General features: G+C 39.2%; 1 protein-coding gene across 1 annotated transcript in view; it reads right to left on the reverse strand.

Annotated features, from left to right (window-relative positions):
* The window catches only part of SWEETIE (HEAT repeat-containing protein), a 73,989-nt gene that overhangs the window by 20,046 nt on the left and 32,123 nt on the right, over positions 1–21,820 (reverse strand). Inside the window, exons 23-32 of the mRNA XM_028228878.2 lie at positions 21,643–21,747; positions 21,318–21,406; positions 20,358–20,514; positions 15,517–15,666; positions 15,334–15,383; positions 9,209–9,308; positions 9,072–9,128; positions 8,324–8,391; positions 6,876–6,969; positions 5,713–5,927 (exon numbers count right to left, since the gene is read on the reverse strand). Coding sequence (XP_028084679.2) covers positions 5,713–5,927; positions 6,876–6,969; positions 8,324–8,391; positions 9,072–9,128; positions 9,209–9,308; positions 15,334–15,383; positions 15,517–15,666; positions 20,358–20,514; positions 21,318–21,406; positions 21,643–21,747 — 1,085 coding nt within the window. The remainder of the gene's footprint in view (positions 1–5,712; positions 5,928–6,875; positions 6,970–8,323; positions 8,392–9,071; positions 9,129–9,208; positions 9,309–15,333; positions 15,384–15,516; positions 15,667–20,357; positions 20,515–21,317; positions 21,407–21,642; positions 21,748–21,820) is intronic.

Below are 21,820 nucleotides of genomic sequence, written 5' to 3' on the forward strand. Positions count from 1 at the left end.
GATAGATAATAAACTGACAGATAACTGAGAAACATAAAAGACAGTTGGAATAGAAATAGCAAACATAGCAGACGGTAAGATAGACCCAACAAATATAACAGACATACCAGACCCATTAGCAGCATTAACAGTAATAGGAAAGGGAGGAGAAGTACAATTTTGAAGTAAAGAGATATGGGAGAGTCATATGATGAAAGGCACCAGAGTCAAAAATCCAAACAGACGGAGAGATACCTAAAGAAAACCCAAGCAAACCTAAATGAGGAAAGGAAACACTGAAGGCAGATGGAGAGGGTTTGGAGGTAAACAGGATATGCTGAAGCTAACTAATTCGAACACTCAAGGAAGCCAAGCCAGGATCAGAAGCCGGAGCAGATGCAATATAAGTAGCGGGAGGAGCCCAGAATTGGTTATGAGACTGCTAAAAAAACGAGGCAAGTAGACGTCCCTTCTTGGGACAGTGGTACTTCCAATAACCCCTCTAATGGCAGAAGGCACACTCGTCAGAAGCCAGAGACATCATAATAACCAAAAAACTGAAGGGTTCAAGTGTAATAAACCCTAAATCCAAAACCGCGATGTAATAACCAGAAAAGTGTTAGGTCTAAATATAATATCAGTAAAATAGTATCAAATAGGTCAAATACCAATCGAGACCCAACCTCAGAGAGAGAGATATCGAGACCCACGAAATCAGAGAACCACGAAGAGAGCGAAATTGTTACAGAGAAGCTTCACGACTGAATCGTCGTTCTCTCAACCTAGTCAATCCAGATGAAACAATTAGATGGGTCGAACAAACAACCAGATAACAGAGCTTCCAGAGAACCAGAAGTTCCAAAACAGAGGACCAGAAAAAAGCTAAGTTAATCACGATGGGTCACCCACACGAGTCAGAGGAGTGACGAAGAGGTTTGAACCAAATGGGTCACCACGCGAGTCACACATGCGATGAAGAGGTGTGCGAATCAGATGGACCAATCACATGAACCAAAGGCTGAGGTACGATGATTCCAATGCTAGATGAGCCTAATTTCGACGAGAACCGATGCTGATTACGATGTGGGTACAATCACAATTCTTATGGCAGAGAGAGGTCGTTTGAAACTCAATAATTGACAGTGCTAGGGTTTCGAACTTGGCTCTGATACCATGTAAGAATTCTGCACGTTTTTTGTATATTCAATTGTAGCAAAATACAATGAATACACATGATTATATAGTACTCTTAACGCTAAAACTAAAAAGGAAACATAAATATTCACCTAATCTCTCAGAATATTCACACACTACACTACCATATATATATACATGTATACACCAGTGTTGTCAAAGTCGCGCCTAGGCGCACGCCTAGGCGCAAGGCGAGTCGAGGCGCACCATCTGCGCCTGTACAGGTACCAGGCGAGGCGGCTTGAGCCAGGCGAGCGCCTTAGCCGTGCCTTGAGCCAGGCGAGAGAGGCGCAAGGCCCTCGCCTAGGCGCGACTGAGCGTTTAATCTGTAGATCAGATCGAACGACTCAGATTCGACTCAGATGAAGCTTTCGAATGGCATAAAATCACAGAGGATCAGAACTCATGTACCATATCAGCTGGGTTTGAAGCTCCGACCAGTCGAGTTTGCCCTAACCAGTCGAGTTTGAAGCTTCGACAGTCGATTGACAACCTTCGAGCTTCGATCGACCTCCGACGAGCTTCGATCGACCTTCGACGAGCTCCGACGACCTCCATCGACCTTCGCCTTCGCCTTCTCTCTCTCTCACTTTGCCTGTTTCTCTCTTCTCTCTCTCTCTTCGACTCTGTTTCTATATATATGTATAGATATATGTATAGTATAAATTATAATTTATATTATATTATTATAACTTTTTATTTTTTATTTTTTATTTTTATTATATATTTTTATTTATGTTTTTATAAATTATATTTATATATATGATATGTTTTTATTTATATATTATATATATACCTTTATAAATTATATATATGTTTTAAAATAAATTATATATATGTTTCAAAATAAAAATATTTATAAAAAAAAATTTAAAATTTAAGAAATAAATAAAATACTATATATATTAAAAAAATTAATGATTTTTTTTCTTCTTCTCTTCTCTTCTTATTAAAAAAAAATTAATAATATACATATTAAATATTTACTTATGTTAAAAATTGTGCTATATTAATAAAATAAAAAAAAACCCAAAACCATTTTCCAATTTGCACAACAAACCATATTTTATTCATCTCCGGGATTCACCCCGATCCACATTTTACACCACAACCACAAAAAAAAAAAAACAAAAAAAAAAAACAAAAAAGACAAAAAAAACAAAAAAGACAAAAAAAAACCACACAAGATCACCATCACCACCACAACTGATTTGTTTTCTTTTCTGCCGACGGCCACCCACCGACCTACTCTGCCGCCGGTCTCTTCTTTTTGCCTCCGTCCTGGGCGGTCCTTGACGGTGCTGCCTCTGTGCTTCCTAATCCACCAAGCACATTCACTCCCCCTTGCTCCTCCACTGCAGCATATGGCGGACCTCCAAATCGGAACATCACGGTGGCCTTCCGCTTCAGCTCCTTGTTTTCCGCCTTTAGCACACTTATCTCTGCTCGCGCATCCTTATACATGCGCTGGAGCAGAGCCAGTTGAGCGTTTAAATGCTGCACCTCATTTGTCCTACTCTGCAGCCGGTGCGACAAGTTTGTGACCGCAGTCATGGTTTCCACACATGACTTCAATGTATACTGATTGGCTTCAATATCCGTTTGCCCTGCCATTTTTTGCTCCACAGACCGCATAGGAAAGTTCAACGGAGTAAAACCTGGGGCGCTTGGTTGAGGTTCACTGGCCACCACACCAGTTATCTCTCTTGTTGACTCGTTGAGGTCGGGAAAGAGAGTGAGCAGACCACGGGACGAGGAGGCCATGTTCTGGGTAGCTGGACGGGAAGAAGAGTCCATGTTATGGGTTGCAGAGTGTTTCAGAGAAAGGGTTGGTTACAGAGTATTTCCGAATGAAAGTGTTCAGCGGTTTCAGCCTGGGCAACAGAGTGTTACAGAGTATTACAGAGTTTATCTCTCAGAGATTTTTTAGCAGGTTTTGTCTCTGCCTCAGTCTCAGCATCCGTCTTGGTTAAATAACCAAGGCAGATACGCGCATCATGCGCCGCTCGGCGCTCGACGACAACATGGGCGCGCCTTTTGATGGCGCGCCTTTTGATGGAGCGCCTTTTGATGGCACGCCTTTTGATGGCACGCCTTTCGATGGCACGCCTTTTGAAAGATTGGGCACACCTTTTGAGGGTGCGACTCTTACATAAATAGATTATACTGAAATAAATAAATTAGATACATTACATTCATTATACTGAAATTGTTATAATCATAATAATTAATTATTTTTATTTTTTGAATTAATTGTATAATCATATAATCATAATAATTTTTATTTATGAATTAATTATTTTAGTCTATATTAATTTTTCTATTTTTACGAAGACTGTGCGCCTTATTTCAATAAAGCTCACGCCTCGCCTTGCGCCTTGCGCCTAGGCCCCGAGAGACCTTCAGCGCCTTAGTGCGCCTTGAGCCTTTAAAAACACTGGTATACACAATATTCTCACACACCTTGGAACTTCTGTAATTTCTATAAGGCAACTCAAATATATCTCGTTCCAAGAGTACAAAAAAGGCTTGCAAATCAATATAAGTTTTTTTTTCTTCCAAAGTACTACTACATTCAGATAAAAGCAATATGTGATATGAATGGTGATGGAACCAATCTCAAAAAATGATAAAAATGGTTTAACTGTAGTTCTGGTGAACAAGTTTACAAAGGTAATCACTTGCAAAGAAAAGCTAGAGTGAGAACAATAAAAACATCCTAGTGCTAGGTTCAAAATTATTACATCAAACAAGTGGCAGTGGCGCTATAACATTAATTATGCACCTACAAGCAAAAGATGCAAACTTAAAGCATTGTCATAGGCACTAAGAACAACCTTCCTCTGGCATATTACAAAACTTGTCCTTAGTTTAGTGAAGCATTGTCATAGGCACTTGGAACATCCTTCCTCTGGCATATTACAAAATGTATCCTTGGTTTAGCGAAGCATTGTCATAGAAGAAGCTTCGTTTGTGATGATTGCCAAGCATGCACAAAGGCTCTTCTTATCCTCTTGCTAATCATAGAAGCTCATCCCCTTTCATGTCTATTCATTCTGGTGTGTGGGGATCCTCTCATATTGTTTTTACTTTTGTTTATCATTGACTTGTTATCTTTATTGATTGTTGCTCTCATGTTACTTGGGATTGTTTACTTTGCACTAAAAGTGAAGTTTTCTCTTATTTCAAAATTTTTCATAAATTGGTGAGTAACCAATTTGATGCCAAAACTAAAATCCTTTGGAGGGATAATAGCACTGAGTATATTGATGAGGACTTTCATGCCTAAGTCAATGAACATGCCATTCTCTATAAGTCAATAAGTCATGTTGTGTAGTAGTTACACCTGAATGGAATAGTGTTGCTGAAAGAAAAAATACCATATCCTTGAGGTTGCATGCTTCCTCATATTTATTACGAACATCCTAAAATCCTTTTTCAGGCGATGCTATGCCTAATTGATTAACCGAATGCCCTCTAATGTCCTTCAAGGGGATCTTTCCATCTCCTCTCTTTCTGCCCAAAATCTTTGGTTGCGTTTGTTTGTTAATCTCGTGAGAAACTTGACCCCGAGGCATTGCAATGTGTCTCTAGTGGCTACAAGTATACTTGAACCCAAGGCATTGCAATGTGTCTCTAGTGGCTACTAGTATTATAACCCCCAATCACGCAAGATGTATGTTAGCATGAATGGCACCATTTGAAAATTTGAGTCTATGTTACATGGACTCTTCTAAATGTATAAAGTACCAGTGCCAAACACTCAACGCTTAGGTAAAGGTATGAGATGTATCCAACACATGTAGACATTCACCTAGCAAATATATTCAATAACTTGAGTTAATCATAAAACATGCACAAAGCCCCATATCTAATACAGCGTACATCAAACATGAGTCATTCATGGAAGTGACATCAAGTCGTGAAATATGTAAGAACATGGACATGGAATGAAACAAAGGATCATGAGAAACAATTACACAGTTTGTGACTATGCCTTTACAATAACATACATTTGGCTGATACTGGCACATAGCACGACGATTGCATGAACTCGCTAGTTGATCTTGGGAACTAAATGCACTGCAGTATATATTTACTGAACTTCCAAATGAAACATAACCAGAAATAGGGGATTTTCAATAAAACTTGTTGGTGCATATGAACTATTCATTAATTCCTTTATAGTTTGTGGAAGAGTATAAACAACGTACTTTCATACATAAAAAAATAAATTTTTATGTATATGCCAAACGAAGATTCATTGAAGGACATTCCAACCAATATAATCCAAATGGGGAATCCAGGATGACTAATTCACATTAATGTATAGATGATAGTAACTTGCATCTAAATAGAAGTTCTCAAGCAACTAAAGAACACATGAGGCTCCAAGATATATAGATATACATCTTATATCACTTGCAAAAGCAGGAGAAAGTAACATAAGGAAGCAAGAAACCAAACATAAATGTGTAAGACAATTAAGTTTGGCCGTATTATAATTCAAAGATAAACAGCAAAAGCAAGTTCACATACTCGGCAGCAAAAACTCGGGTCCTATATCTGAGATGATTATCTCTTTTGGTATTTACTCTGGTTGAATCAAATCCATAACCTTGAAAGGATGAGGTTTTAGAGCTAGACACCATGTTTTCATCATCATCTCCAAAATTCAATCTTGTGTCGCCATCAGGATCATTTTCTAAATTGCCATTGGTCCCAGGATCTCTTCCTGTAGATGTAGCAAGAACCTGGACGAAAGACCAAATATATAATTAAAATAACAATTATATCGAAGAAATAGTACTCAGAGCAGACATAGGCATAAAGCACATAAAACCTTGTGTGCATTGCAAGATATGCAAGCCATTAATATGACAGATATGGATTAATTTTGCAACTAAAAACCATAAAAAATGTTATAAACAAGATAACATGATTACCAGAAACCCATCCTCCTATACTGCAAAGCAAACCTATATGGGAGTCATTGAGAAGAGTATGCTAAAAAATTAACAAAAGTTATGCTTGTAACCATCACTTAACATTGAAGAAATCAAATTTAAATGATCATTAGCCTTCCATGTCAATCTTTCAATTTTCAAATTGCAACTACTTCCTCCTCTAGTAAAGTCAGTGCTATACTTACTCTTTACTATCCTACACAGAATTTTGTTAAATCTCAAGAACACATTCTGCAGGACTCCCCTTGGCTAAAAGAAAAAGACCCATAGTGGATCCAATAGTATTATGACTATCTGGAAGATTTTATGGCTACACAACATGCACTCGAAAATCTAGAAGTTCAGGTCCAATTCATTTGGGCTGTTGAAATATAGAAAATAGAAGAAAAATGAAAGGTCTCAAGTACATTGACGGAAGTTAATTGTTGATGAAATAAAGAATAATGCTGTTAAATAACCACCACGTCAATTAAAGATGAGATAGACCTTACTCAAAGAAAATATACTATGTTTCGTGGAAGGGAAACTGGCATCAAGTACTTCAACAATAAATCCCAGTAACCTTGAAAGCAAATGGAACAACACAATTTTGGATGCGCAGTTAAATAGTCCACATTGTTGCCATCTAATTACCTATTGCAACTTTGTAATCATTCAACAGATTATTTTGTTTTACCAATTAGAATAATTAGCAAAGCATAGTAACAAACAAAACACATAGAGAGAAAAGCCTACCATGGCACGACAGATTGATAGCCAATGGGATGGACATAGAGGGCATGATGCATAGAGCAAACGCATAATTGTGGAACGCACCAAATTTCCAATCCTAAAAGAATAAAAATATTCAAATTTTAAAAATTATTGTATAAAATATAGTCCATAAAATATATACATAGGGACTTGATATCCACACTCTATATTTTACTGCTCACAATCCACCTTGTGACTTAGAAAAAAACAAAATGTAGAGTGCAAAAGCCATATGTGGAGTGTGAATAAGGGTCCCCAATATATGTCCTAAGAGTATAATGGCAGCAACTAGTCACAAAAGTAGAAAATCTTTTATATTTCACACATGAAGCTTAATATATAATAAAGCACATCTTTCATATATTGGGAATAAATATTAACACAATTTCACAAAATATAAAAAGTGACATTACAAATAAAATTACAACAACACTGACCAGTGACCTAGAAAATAATTAAGTAATAAAGCAAAAGGTGCACAAGCAAAAGCAATGGATGTATGCAGAATAATACAAATACAATGCTAAAGACAAAAGCTATTGGTAATTTTATATTTGACAAATAAATTTCATTTAAAGGACACCTAAAAGTGAGCACTTATCTACACAGGATAATGTTTTGCATGTCCTATGTGATGAATCCCTTCACAATAACAATGTTTTGCTTGCATTCTTCGAAACACAACTCATGCACTTTTAATATGTTTTGAAACATTTATAATGTGAATCATCATGTATGTTACGATGTTCTATAATTGTTTTGCATTCTTTAGAATGTAATTGTTAAAGAATCCCAAATGATCTATAATGGAATAGTGTTATTTTACATAATTTTCATTATCTTTGATTAAATTATTCATATATATATATGATATATAATAAATTTGTACAAATATACAATTTTAAAGAATCCGAAGTGTGTCGTGTCCTACATTTTTTTAAAATTGACGTGTCGGCATGTCCATGTCGTGTCACATATCCGTGTCTATGTTACCCACGCTGCCCATAATTGCAGCAGCAGCAGCAACAATGACATCAACACAATAGGTTTTGTAAGCAAGAATTCTTATGGATAGTGGCATCGTAAGATTGCTAAGTTTTCCCAACTTTCCTTGCTCTCTTTCTGAATAATAGTAAGGAAGATCAGTATTTAGTAGAAAGGTGCTTCTGATGGAATGAAAGGAAGATGTCTTGCTAACCACTACTTGATGAAAAGAATAAACATTTGAGGGCAACATTTCCAGCAACTGTAAAACAATACATAGACAGAAACAGAGTACTTAACTGGAACAATTATAGAGACAGCACAAGTGACCATAAGGCAATGACATGGTAATCACATATTTAACACAAAAAAAAAGGGGGAAAAGATCAGAGATACTAGAAAAAGAGCTATTCAAGTTTCACAAAAAAAATGCATTGCCAACATACTCGGTGTCAGTTTCTTCATCAAGCATATGAAACAAGGTATCTTCAATTTGTTCATCAATAACAGATGCCTGTGAAGTATAATATCAGCACTTGGATCTGAAGAACTTGTAGTTAAACAAATAGAAACACAACAATTAAATGGTTAACAAATAGACTCAAGAACCAAGTTTGCTAATCACTATAACAAAGTAATAAACAAAGAGTGAAATCGGATCTTACCAACATCATCTGATTTACAAAGCAATAAGTTTCAAAACATTAAGGTTGTGTTTGGATGGATAGATTTAAAATCAACAGATTTGGGGCTTTAATTTGCAAATTCCTATTAGAGTTTGCTATTAGAGTTGGATTAAAGACCTAAGGGAAAGGCTTGAAATTGATATATCATAATAGGATTCTCGTACAATTAGAATCCTTTTTATAATGGCTTTGAAATAACTATGTTTACCTATCATTTAAAATCCACTCATAATATACACTCAAATCCTAACATTTATTTGTTGGTATAAAAGAAATGTAGGTTATCCAATATAAATTGAAGGTATATTTCTCTGATAATGACATCCAAATACATTTATTTTGAATCCATGAATACAAACGCAACCTAGAGAAAATATTTCCAAGCAATAAACCCGTGAAAAATTGGAACCATAAGACTGCCTGTGATGTTTACTGATTTTCTAGTAGCATAATTACAAGAAGGGAAAATCAATAATCATGTTAGGGAAAATAACTCTTAATTACTGACCGGGTCTTTTTCTATGAGATGTCGCAGAGTGGACACAGCTAGATGCCTCAAAGTTGGCTGTTGTGGAGGAAACAAATTTCTTTTAGATCCAAGCAAGTACTACTATTTAAGGAATATCTAACAAATGGCAATTGTACCTGTCTCGATGACAAAGTCAAGAGGAGAGTTTGTACATGATAGTGCACAGTAACAGCTTGTGGGGCAAAAAGTACAAGTTGTTGTGTAAAACGAACACTCCTACCAAAATCACAGTAAAATAACAGTAAGCGTAAACTATTTCCACAAATTCCTGAACAACAAAAAAAATTTCCACAAAATCCTAAAGCAGGAAAGGAAAAAAAGACAACTGAAAAACCATGGGCTTGTTTGGTTTGTATTTGAGAAACATGTTTTGAGATAAAAAGTACGAAAATTTGTTTGGTTTGGTTTTTTTTCAAAAGATGTTTTGAAAAATTATTTTGAGAGAGAGTTTTGGAAAAATGATTGATTTGATGTGTATGAGAGAGATATTTGTTTGGAAAACTTGTAAACCAAACAAGTTTTGGAAAAAAAATTTGGGCAAATTAGTTTGGTTTGATTACTTTTGAAAACTTATTTGTAGAGAATTTTTTCCAAATTTTTTTCAGAAACGCAAACCAAACAAGGCCCATATACTTTGCCTAAATTCTATGGGAAATTTATCCCACAGAATTAATAGTGTTAGAATAATATATTATTATTTTAGTTATTATTTTGAAATTATTCTATGCTTTAAGGCTCACTTTGTAATTATTAACTTCATTAATATAAAGAGGGGATGATATCCTAATCATTCCCTAACCTTGATATTCTCTAAATTTATCATGGTATCAGAGCCTAACCCTAAACCTAAATCCATCTATCCATACAGTTCTTGTTCCTCATCGAAGCCATCAGCCATCAGACGGAGACATCCTACGCCACCAGTGACTATCCTTCAGCAACTGACTCCACCCTGAGGGGTTTCGACTCACATTGGGAAAGACCCAAGTGGTTTCGAGTCTGGGTTGATGTCTGGCTAGGGTTTGAAACTCACCCTGGTTGATCAACATCAGCATCAAGATCACCCTAGGGTTTGAACCTTACCTGGGTTGGTTGACATCCTTACCACAAGCATCGACGTCCCTTGTTGGACTTTGCCGACAGGCCTCTTGGCCTTGTCTCACCTGGCCGACTGCCACGAATAGCTTTTCTGGCCCAGCCGATAGGCCCCATGTCTTCAGTGGCCTCATGCGACACTCTTTCCCTATCAATGTTCTTCGACCACACTAGTAGCCTTTCTATTCTTCGACATTCTGTTTGACCAGGTCATCTGCTCCTTCGTAGACTTGTAACCAAATACTAGTACCCTAGTTTTTTAGGTTTTCTTTACTTCAACAAGAAATAAATAAATAAATAAATAAATAATGCAGTAAAGAAAAAAAAGAAAAAAAAGAAGAAGAAAAGGTTAATGAGTTTTTAAGTTCTTAATTTTCTTCGTAGTCATTGTGTTTGTATTCCTCCACCTTCCGAGCTTGTGATTGGTACTAATTTTGTTGAAGGTTCGGTAGTACAGTATCTATGGCAGATTCCACCGGTTTGTCCACTACTTCTCAGACGCCTAGGAGTGAGAGTTTCCCTATACCTACTACCATGACTATGTTTTGATTATGTTTTTGAAGAGCAAAGGGAAGATGGGGAATGTAGATGGCAGGATACAGGCACCAAGCACAACTGACCCAGGTTATGACCAATGGAAGATTACCAACTATTTGATTATGGGTTGACTTATTCATTTGATGGTACCAGACATTGGCAAGAGCTACTTATCTATAGAGACTACCCAGGATGTTTGAGATGTTGTGGCTACCACCTATTCCCGCGAAGGGAATTTCTCATAGGCATTTGAGTTACGCCGCTCTATTGAGAGCTCTGTTCAAGGGGAGCAAACGGTTCTTCAGTACTTCACCTTCCTCACCAATGGCTAGAAACGCCTTGATCACCTGCAGGATTATAAGCCTATTTGCACTGCTAATTTAGTCAGGCACCGGAAGTTCATTGCACAGGAAAAGGTCTTTAAGTTTCTGGCCGGTCTCAATGTGGAGTATGATTCTCTACCGACCGCTCAGCATTACTGTCTACCTCTAGAGATGGCCTCAGCCTGACTCCCATCCCTCCATCTGCCGCCAAGGAGTCTGTTTTCTGTGATTACTGTAAGAAGCCGCGGCATACTCGTGAAACGTGTTGGAAGCTTCATGGGACTTCATCCGGGAGTCGAGGTGATCGGTCTGGTTCTAAAGGAGGTTGGTCAGGCCAGTCTAGAGGACGTGGCTCCTATCCACAGGCTCATTAGTCTAGTACTGTCGATACACTTGATTTTACTTTTGCTTCCGTTGGCCAGACTTCTGATGGTCTCTCTGGCATGACTACTCATGATCTTGAGGATGTTTTGCGTCACTTGCTAGACCGCCGGTCTTCTACTGCTCTTAGTACGCCTTCCTCGTCGTTTGCCCGCTCAGGTAACTTAGCCTATTCTCCTTGTGTTTTCCTGTCTCATATGTCTTTTCCCTGGATTATTGATTCTGGTGCCTCAGATCACATGTCTGGTTCCTCTGACTTTTTCTCTGTCTATAAGCCCTCTTCAGGTCAGGACAAAGTTAGGATTGCAGATGGTACTATTTCTTCTATTTCTAGGAAAGGTTTAGTCCATATCACTCCTACTTTACCTCTCTCTTCTGTTCTCCATGTTCTCAATTTTTCTGTTAACCTGTTATCCTTGAGTCATATTACAAAGGATTTGAATTGTAGTGTAACATTTTTTTTCCTGATCATTGTCTTTTTCAGGACCTTATCACGAGGAGGACGATTGGCAATGGTAGTACAAAAAATGGTCTCTACTTCCTGGATCAACCGGATAAACTTGCTCATTATTCCACCACGAGTCACACTACCACCAATGATATATGGTCGTGGCATCGACGTCTTGGGCATCCTTCTTTTTATTTACTTAAGCACTTATTTCCAACTGTTTTTTCAAACAATAATATGTCTGAATTTCTTTGTAAGTCTTGTCAATATGGCAAACACCAAAAAGCTTCTTTTGCTCCCAGTTTTAATAAAAGTTTAGTTCCTTTCTCATTAATACATTCTGATGTCTGGAGTCCATCTCGTGTTGTGTCTGTGAAAGGTCATCGCTAGTTTGTTACATTTATTGATGATTTTTCTCGTACTACTTGGGTGTATCTCATGAAAAACGAGTGAGATTTTCTCTGTGTTCTACAATTTTCATAAAATGATTTGTACTCAATTTAGGACCACTGTCAAAATATTCCGTTCTGATAATGGGGGTGAATACATAGATTCTGGGTTAGGACAATATTTTTCTACTCATGGCATTATCCATCAAACCTCTTGCACCAATACCCCTCAACAAAATGAGGTGGCGGAACACAAGAATTGCCATCTTCTTGACATAGCTCGGTGCATGTGTTTTTCTATAAGTATGCCTCGGTCCTACTGGGGTGATGTTGTTCTTACCGCTGCCCATCTTATTAATCATCTTCCTACCCAGGTCTTGCAAAACTAAGCTCATCTTCAAGTCCTCCTAGGTTCCCAGTCCTTGTTTTCTATTCCTCCCAAAATATTTGGCTGTCTGTTTTGTCCTTAATCACTCTCCTACTCGTGGTAAGTTGGACCCTCGTTCTCCCAAATGTATTTTCCTTGGGTACTCTCCTACTCAAAAAGGGTACAAGTGTTATCACCCTCCTTCTCGTAAGTGGTTTGTGTCCGCGGATGTCACATTCTTTGAATCCCAGTCCTATTTCTTGTCCTCTCCGGTGTCCCAGTCCTCCCTTCAAGGGGAGCCTTGGAGTGAAGTGATTCTTGTGATTCCTATGGTGGAACTAGTTGTTCTTGCACCACCACCTCCTACTGAGACTGCAGAACCCAATGTTACCAAAGATAGGGAAGGGCAAGTTTATGTCAGGAACAAAGACAAACAGAAAGTTAACTGGATACAAGAGACCACTTATGCTCCTCCACTACCATCTCCTGCTTCTGATGAGAGTTCAAGTAACTTTGAATCTCTTAAGTCCATTGATCTTGATGTTCCTATTTCCAAGAGAAATGGTGTGAGATCTTGTACTCAACATCCTTTCTCAAATTTTGTGTCCTACTCTCATTTGTCGTCCTCATGTAGAGCATTTGTATCAAATATTTCCTTTGTTAGCATTCCTAACCATTTTCAGGATGCTCTTGCTACCTCTGAGTGAAAACTTACTATAATTGAGAAAATGAAAGCACTTAGGAAGAATAGCACTTGGGAATTGACTGAGTTACCTAAGAGCAAACGACCTGTGGGATGGAAATAGGTGTATACTGTGAAACACAAAGCTGATGGTTCTATTGAGCGTTGCAAGGCTAGACTTGTGGCAAAAAGGTTCAGTCAGACATATGGCATTGACTACCAGGAGAATTTTGCACCCGTAACTAAGATAAATTCAATCAATACTTCTCTCTCTAGCAACTATTCTAGATTGGCCACTTCATCAGTTTGATGTAAAGAATGTCTTTCTCCATGGTGACCTTGAAAAAGAAGTATATATGGACATTCCTCCTGATTTTGAGGATCATCAGACAGAAGGCAAAGTATGCAGGCTTCGGAAGTCATTATATGGTCTCAAATAGTCTCCAAGGGCTTGGTTTGAGAGATTTACTCAGGCTATGCTTAAATATGGCTTCAAACAGAGTCAGGCAGATCACACCTTGTTTGTGAAACATTCCTCACTTGGTAGGACTATAGCACTCATTGTTTATGCAGATGACATAGTCCTTACAGGCGATGATAGTGAGGAAATTCCTTTATTGAAGAAAGAGTAATGATTCATCCCCCCTTTTCCCCCCACCCCCTTTGACCCCCTCTCTCTCTCATTGGTTACCTTTTCTTTTTCTTTTTCTTTTTTTTCCTGCTCCTCCAATCACCACCTGCCACGTGGCAAAGGGGGTGAGGGGGTGACCCCCAAAAGGGGGTCCCAAGCATTATTCTTGAAGAAATATTTAGCCAGTGAGTTTGAAATCAAAGACTTGGGAAACTTTAAGAATTTTCTAGGAATTAAAGTTGCTCACTCCAAGGATAGCATATTTATCTCACAGAGGAAGTATGTGCTTAATCTGTTGAAAGAAACTGGAATGCTTGGCCGCAAGGCCTGCGACACTCCACTGGAACCCAATCAGAAATTAGGGAATGATGAATGAGGAGCAGCTGTTGATAGGGAGAGCTATCAGCGATTAGTGGGTAAACTCATTTACCTATCTCACTCCCGTCCTGATATTGCTGTAGCTGTCAATGTGGTTAGCCAGTTTATGCATGCTCCTCATCAGATTCACTTCGAGGCTGTTATGAGAATTTTAAGGTACTTGAAGTCTGCTCCTAGTAAGGGTCTTTATTTTTCAAAGTATGATCATTTTCGTGTGGAAGCCTATACAGATGCTAACTGGGCTAGATCAGTGACTGACAGGAGATCGACTTCAGGATATTGCACCTTTGTTGGAGGCAACCTAGTTACTTGGAGGAGTAAGAAACAGAATGTGGTTGATAGGTCAAGTGCAAAAGCTAAATTTAGAGCTATGGCACAAGGGGTGTGTGAGCTCTTATGGATCAAGTTATTGTTAAGTGATCTAGGTATTGATCAGACGGGCTCCATGTGGTTATACTGTGGTAATAATGCCGCTATCAACATCGCTCACAATCCGGTTCAACATGACAGGACAAAGCATGTTAAAATTGATCGCCACTCCATTACGGAGAAATTCACTAGTGGCACAATATGTACTCCCTTTGTGCAGTCCGATGAACAACTTGCTAACATCCTCACCAAGGGAGTTGGGAGTAAACCATTTCATGAAATCTTAGTCAAGCTAGGCATGAGAGATATCTTCGCACCAGCTTGAGGGGAAATGTTAGAAGTGTTAGAATAATATATTATTATTTTAGTTATTATTTTGTAATTATTCTATGCTTAAGGCTCACTTTGTAATTATTAACTTCATTAATATAAATAGGGGATGATATCCTAATCATTCCATAACCTTGGTTTTCTCTAAATTTATCAAATGGCACCTTTTCCAGTATGGAGGACAAGTAGATCAGCAGAGAATAAGGGGAGACAAAAAATAACAGTAACAACAACAATAACATGAACAGGATACAAACACATGATTACTTCGTTACTGACATAACCAGAGCAACAAGAATAGGCAAACATACTCAAGAAGTGTTGCTGTTTCTTGCTGGCAGCTTATCTCTGCAACAACAGACTAGAAATAAATGCATTATTAGAATGATGTTCGACAAATTACATAACCAATCAAACAAAAGAAGGGTGTAGGAAGAGTTCGATGCCAGATTACTGCAGTTCTAAAGTTAGCAGAAAACGGTAAACAAAAAAACCTTGCAACGTGAAAAGAAAATGCTGCCAGGAGCAAGTTCAGGACCAAGAACAGCAACAATTGCATTTATGAGACGGCCCACTCCCTGTTGAAGGTCAACCCATCCATTCTCCTCAGACAAAAGAATATCCATAGCAAGACCAAGTGTAGCCTACATAGAAACAAAAATAAATGAGAAATGACAATAGCAAGGGTGTTGACCACAGAGAAAGGAAAGTAAATAAGAAGGGAAATGACAATAGCTGAACATAAGTCTACCGTGTAGAGAAGTGTTAACTCATAATCAGGTTCTCATGAACTAACTACGTAAGTAAAGCAATGTAAACACACTTCCCCAAAGAACAGAAAAAGAAACTACCACGAGGCATTTAACAGCGAAATATTATCTTAAGAAGATGACAGCATCCATGTCTAAACATGAATGATATCATTTCACACAGTTGCCTGCACACATGAGACTTGCTACAGGTGTCACATTGGAAGATTATGGGGAGCTTCTATTTACACCAGAAAAATAAGTACTTGCACACCTAAATTTTCATTTTTTTATTACAATTTATCCTTCACTAAAATTAGCAAAAAGTAATCAAACCCTAATTTCTCCTTCCACCGACCCCCTTCTCCACCATCTCTACCAGACCAACACCAATCCCAGCCCCATTTCCCTCCCCACCACCACCACCCCAGCCACTCCTCCTCCTTCAAACCCTAGAATTGAGGGGTGTGTTTGGTTTGGTTTTGGGAGATAAATTTTCAAAAAAAAATTTTGAGGAAACAGTTTAGAAATTTTTTTGGTTTGTTTGGTTGTATATTTTGAAAATAGTTTTGGAGTAAGGGAGTTTGGGATGATTTGTGTTAGAATTTCCCATCTTTACCTTCACCTACTCCACTACACACTCCACTTCACCTACCTCCACTTCACCACACACTCCACTTCACCTAACCCACTATCACCTCCACTACACCTACTACCACATTTTCTTCTATATATAGATTGTATAGGAATTGTAATTAATCAATCTTGTAACACATCAAAATAACAACAATCAATAATACAGTATTTTTTTTAACATGGTATCAGAGCAAGGTTGAGAAGCTAGTAATTCTGCTTCACCGGCGGGCGGCAGCCTCCTCTTGGCCGCCCGCCGGACCTCTACACATACCTTGAAATTTCTTCGAATCCACCACCTTCAATAAACCCAACTGAGACTACTCTGGCCTCAAGAGGATCTGTCACCAGATGCTCTCTCTCTCCTCTTCTATTTGTACACAATGGCCGGCTTACCTGAATCAGAAGAAATATTGTAAAACCCATCTCTTGAAGCTCCTTGTATAACTTCAAACTTGCCAGTAAAGCAGGAGCCTCAGCCAAATCCACCCATTCATCGAAAGAGACTTCATCGAATGTTTCTGATCCGAATCCGTGGTGCGCGTAGTACGGCAGGTTAGAAAGCAAAGTCTCATCGATATCGAAAACCCAGGCGTCCTTGCCGTTTCCGGCGAACTCCACCGTCTTGGCGACCATCTCGGAGTCGGAACGGTAGCGAACGCCGGTAATGTAATCGTGGACGTAGTCTTGGCACCTGGAAGGGACCTGTGTCCAGATTCCGACGTCGTTGGTTTCGACGGAGAACCGCCAGCTCTCCGCAGTTTTATCTATCCTCCTCGCAGTTTTAGGGTTCACAGGAGCAAGGCTCTCCGCAGCGTCGACACCAGAAACAATGGCTGTTCCTTTGATTACCAAGAAGATTGTGAAGAAGCGTGTGAAGCAGTTCAAGAGGACCCATCCTCTTTGTTTATTTTTTAAACCACTCTTTACCTTTGTTTTCATTATTATAATGCTTCATTATTTTTTTAAACCATACACCAGCACATGTGTTCCCACTTTTGTCTCCACTTTCTTTTTCTTTTTTTTTTTATATTTATTTTAAATCCATCTTTTTGAAAAACAAAACCGCATCACCGGCTTTGCACACCAACCCAATTTCCATCTCACATTTCTTTTTTTAATATATATATATATCTTAAACTAATGCATCATCTTAAACTAATGCATCATCACACCAAGCCCATGTGCACCCACGTTCTTTTCCCTTTTCTTTTATTTAACTATATATATATATTTCTTATAATATATTTTCACTACTCCTATTTTTATTTTATTTTATTTATTCTATCTTTCTTTTTCTATCCATTTTCCTTATTATACAACTCATGAGCATCATCCTATCTTCCGTAAAAAAAAAAAAAAAAAAAAAAAAAAAAACAAACAAACAAACAAAAAAAAGACGCAGGAAGATCTGCACACCAAACTCATTTTATTCATGTCGGGGCTCACCCCGATCACCATGTTTCCACAAAAAAAAAAAAAAAAAAAAAAAAATACAAACAAACAACCACAGGTGGGATTTTTCTTCTCTACTCTGCCGCCGGTCTCTTCTTTTTGCCTCCGTCCTGGACGGCCCTTGACGATGTTGCCTCCGGATTTCCCACGCCACCGAGCACATTTACTCCCTGCTCCTCCACTGCAGCATATGGCGGCCCTCCAAATCGGAACATCACGGTGGCCTTCCGCTTCAGCTCCTTGTTTTCTGCCCTTAGCACGCTTATCTCTGCTCGCGCATCCTTATACATGCGTTGGAGCAGAGCCAGCTGGGAGTTTAAATGCTGCACCTCATTTGTCCTACTCTGCAGCCGGTTCGACAAGTTTGTGACCGCCGTCATGCTTTCCACACATGCCTTCAGAGTATACTGATTGGCCTCCACATCCGACTGCACTGCCATTCTTTGCTCCACCGACCGCATCGGAAAGTTCAACGGAGCAAACTCCGGGGCGCTTGGTTGAGTTTCCAGTGCCACCGCACCAGTTCTCTCTCTTGTTGACTCGTTGAGGTCGGGAAAGAGGGTGAGCAGCCCGCGGGAAGACGAAGCCATTTTTCTGGGCTACAAAATGTTCCACAGTTTCTCTCTCCAAAGAGGCAGAGTTTTTCAGAGAAGGGTTGGTTTCAGAGGTTTCAGAATGGTATGCCTCAGCCTCAGCCTTCGTCTTGGTTAAATAGCCAAGGCAGCCACGCGCATCGCGCGCCTCTTGCCACCAGCCGACAAACGGGCACGCAAGCCAAGGCGCCCACGTGCCTCGCCATCATGTCCGGCACACCTTTTGATGAATTGGGCACGCCTTTTGATGGCACGCCTTTTTATGGATTGGGCACGCCTTTTGATGGCACGCCTTTTTAAAAAATTGAGCGCACCTTTTGAGGATGCGATTTTTTATGGGTCCGACAAGACTCTGTAAACTGTCCCGACATTGATTCCGGTTAGCTCCTTTATGGGTCCGACAAGACTCTGTAAACTGTCCCGACATTGATTCCGGTTAGCTCCTTTATGGGTCCGACAAGACTCTGTAAACTGTCCCGACATAGATTCCGGTTAGTTTCTACAAGGGTCCGACAAGACTCTGTAAACTGTCCCGACATTGATTCCGGTTAGCTCCTTTATGGGTCCGACAAGACTCTGTAAACTGTCACAACATTGTCTTCTACAACGGTCCGACATGACCTCATAAACTGTCTTCTACAACGGTCCGACATGACCCCATAAACTGTCTTCTACAACGGTCCGACATGACCCCATAAACTGTCTTCTACATCGGTCTGACACCACCATACAGTGTCCTCTACAACGTTATGACACCCCATACAGTGTCTTCACCAACGGTCTGACACGACCATACAGTGTCTCCTATCCTTTTTTATTTTTATGTATTTTCTTGTTTTGTTACTCTCTCCAAACTCAAGTTGGTTAGTTTCTCTCCTCCTTGAGTTTGTGGGGGGCTGTTAGAATTTCTCATCTTTACCTTCACCTACTCCACTACACACTCCACTTCACCTACCTCCACTTCACCACACACTCCACTTCACCTAACCCACTATCACCTCCACTACACCTACTACCACATTTTCTTCTATATATAGATTGTATAGGAATTGTAATTAATCAATCTTGTAACACATCAAAATAACAACAATCAATAATACAGTATTTTTTTTAACAATTTGATATTTTGTTGTAGTTGAGTAGATATGTGTGAGAGAAAAAGTGATTGAGAAGGAGAGAGAAGGGAAAAAATGATTGATTGATGTGTAGGAGAGATAAAGTGAATTTGGAAAAAAATTTCAAAAAATTTCCAACCAAACAAAATTTTGGAAATTTTTTTCAAAAATTGTGTTTTTGAGAGTTAAACCAAACAAGGCCGAGATCTTTCTCTCTCTGCCAGTGGGGCCACAAGAGGTGAGGGGGCTGCAAGGGTTGGGGGGCTGCTGGGATGGCGGGTGGTGGTCATGGGGCAGCAAGGTTTGGGGTGGGGGGATGGGAGGCAGCAAAGGAGGAGGAGGGGTCATGATTGAATCAAGGAGGCAGTGGAGGCGGTGGAGGAGGTGGTGGTAGGGAAGGGGAGGGGCTGGGGGAGGTGTTGTAGGGTGAGGAAGGGTGTTGCGGGGTGGGAGAAGCAGTGATGGTGGCAGAAGAGGGGTTGACGGAGAAGGAGAGGTGCTGGGAAGAAGAAGGCAGTGGGTGAGTGTGGAGTTAGGGTTTGAAAAGTTAAGAGGGGGTGTAGAGAGAGGATGAAAGGCTAGGGATGATGTTAGATTTGGGTTACAAAGGTTGTGATGAAATAGTATTTTGAATTTTGGAGGAGGGGCAATTAAAAAATGAGTGTAAGTAAATAGAAACTGCCAAGATTAAGGGGTGTTAACAAGGAAAAGAAAGTGTAAAATAACCTAACTACAACCTCTTTCCAAAAGTTAGTGTGACACTGCCACAATGGTGCAGGAATAAAAATACCTGAACATGTGATACGTAGGACAAGCCAGCAGCTTCAATGGTCAAAAGAAGACCATGCAAAAACCAGACCTGTAAACCAGCTATTGAACTCTTAGCTAGCAAAGAGATAGAGTTCACAGTTGCAGGAACTAAACTTGACAATGCCATTCCTCCTGCACTGCAGGGAAGATAGATAAGATTAAATCTTCATTAGCTAAAATCCCCATCAAAACTTTTCAGCTATGTTACATGGATTTTGGTAAGAGTGTCGAGTGCAGCAAGTGTCAAATTGTCGAATTTATCTAATTCTCATGCCCAAGGACACCAGGACACTAATAAATTTCATATTTATTAAATGCTTCTTACATTTATTTAGGGTAAACTGGTGGTAACAAATCAACATAGATGTGCATAAAATCGTAGTCTTGTGCATAGTTTAGTAGTAGACTTCAATGCTTAAACATATTTGTTGATGCATGTCCAACTAGACATGTCGAACACACATCTCATTTCCTAACCCAGAGTGTCAAGTGTCCAACATGGACTTCACAAATTTAGAAGAGTCCATGTTACATAGCTTTTCAGCAAAATTATCCATATGTCAGTATTTACATCTCTATATTTTTTTATTGGCACCGGGGTGTCCAGATCAAAGCCTGACTAATCCTTAGGGGTGCACAGGCCCTCAACAAGGAGTTTTCCGCAAGTGCACCACAATTAATTCAAGGGTTTCCCCCAATCTGATGGCCCCAAGGAATTGTTAGCACCCAAAGGTTTCGATCCGTCAACCTTGGAGGGAGCACACCCTCAAGACTCAAGGCCTTGCCACCAAGCCAACCCCTTGGGGTTGTATTTATATCTCTATTAAACAGATGAAATATGCAGAATGAGAGGGTGAAAATCAACCTCGTAGCAGTGAATATAAATAGATATATATTCATTCAAAAACATATATATTAAGAAAAGATTCTAACAATTTACCTGCGATGAATACAGCCAAGTGCAAAAGCAATTGATCCAGCATATGATAAATCAGCTGCCCCCGTTACATCCCCATGAAGCAATCTTGTCTGTTTATCAGAAGAACCAGTTCAGCTACGAAAATGAATACAGCGAAGAGAGAGAGAGTCCAATGGCAACTAAATACACAATTGAATAACAGGAGAGACCTATTATGTGGTTTAACAAACCAAAACCCTAAGAATGATTAGAGCCTCTAACTAAATAAGACAAAGAAAAAAAGAAAGAAGCACTAATATACTATATCGATGGGAGAAGCAAATGTCATATCAATAATGAAACTGACCAATCTAGCAGTGAACATATCATTTCCAAGGCGAGCTAACAAACCAAGACCTTCTGATGCTGCTCTGCGTTGTGATGCACAGATGTCCCCTTCTGCCAGAATACTCTGACAAAGTAAAAAAGTAAAATACAAAAAAATGTAATACATATTTGCTGATGAGATTCTTGAGTAATCGTAA

Source organism: Camellia sinensis, chromosome 1 (genome assembly GCF_055761805.1).
Source record: "Camellia sinensis isolate YWXY chromosome 1, ASM5576180v1, whole genome shotgun sequence".
NCBI classification, from domain to species: Eukaryota; Viridiplantae; Streptophyta; class Magnoliopsida; order Ericales; family Theaceae; genus Camellia; species Camellia sinensis.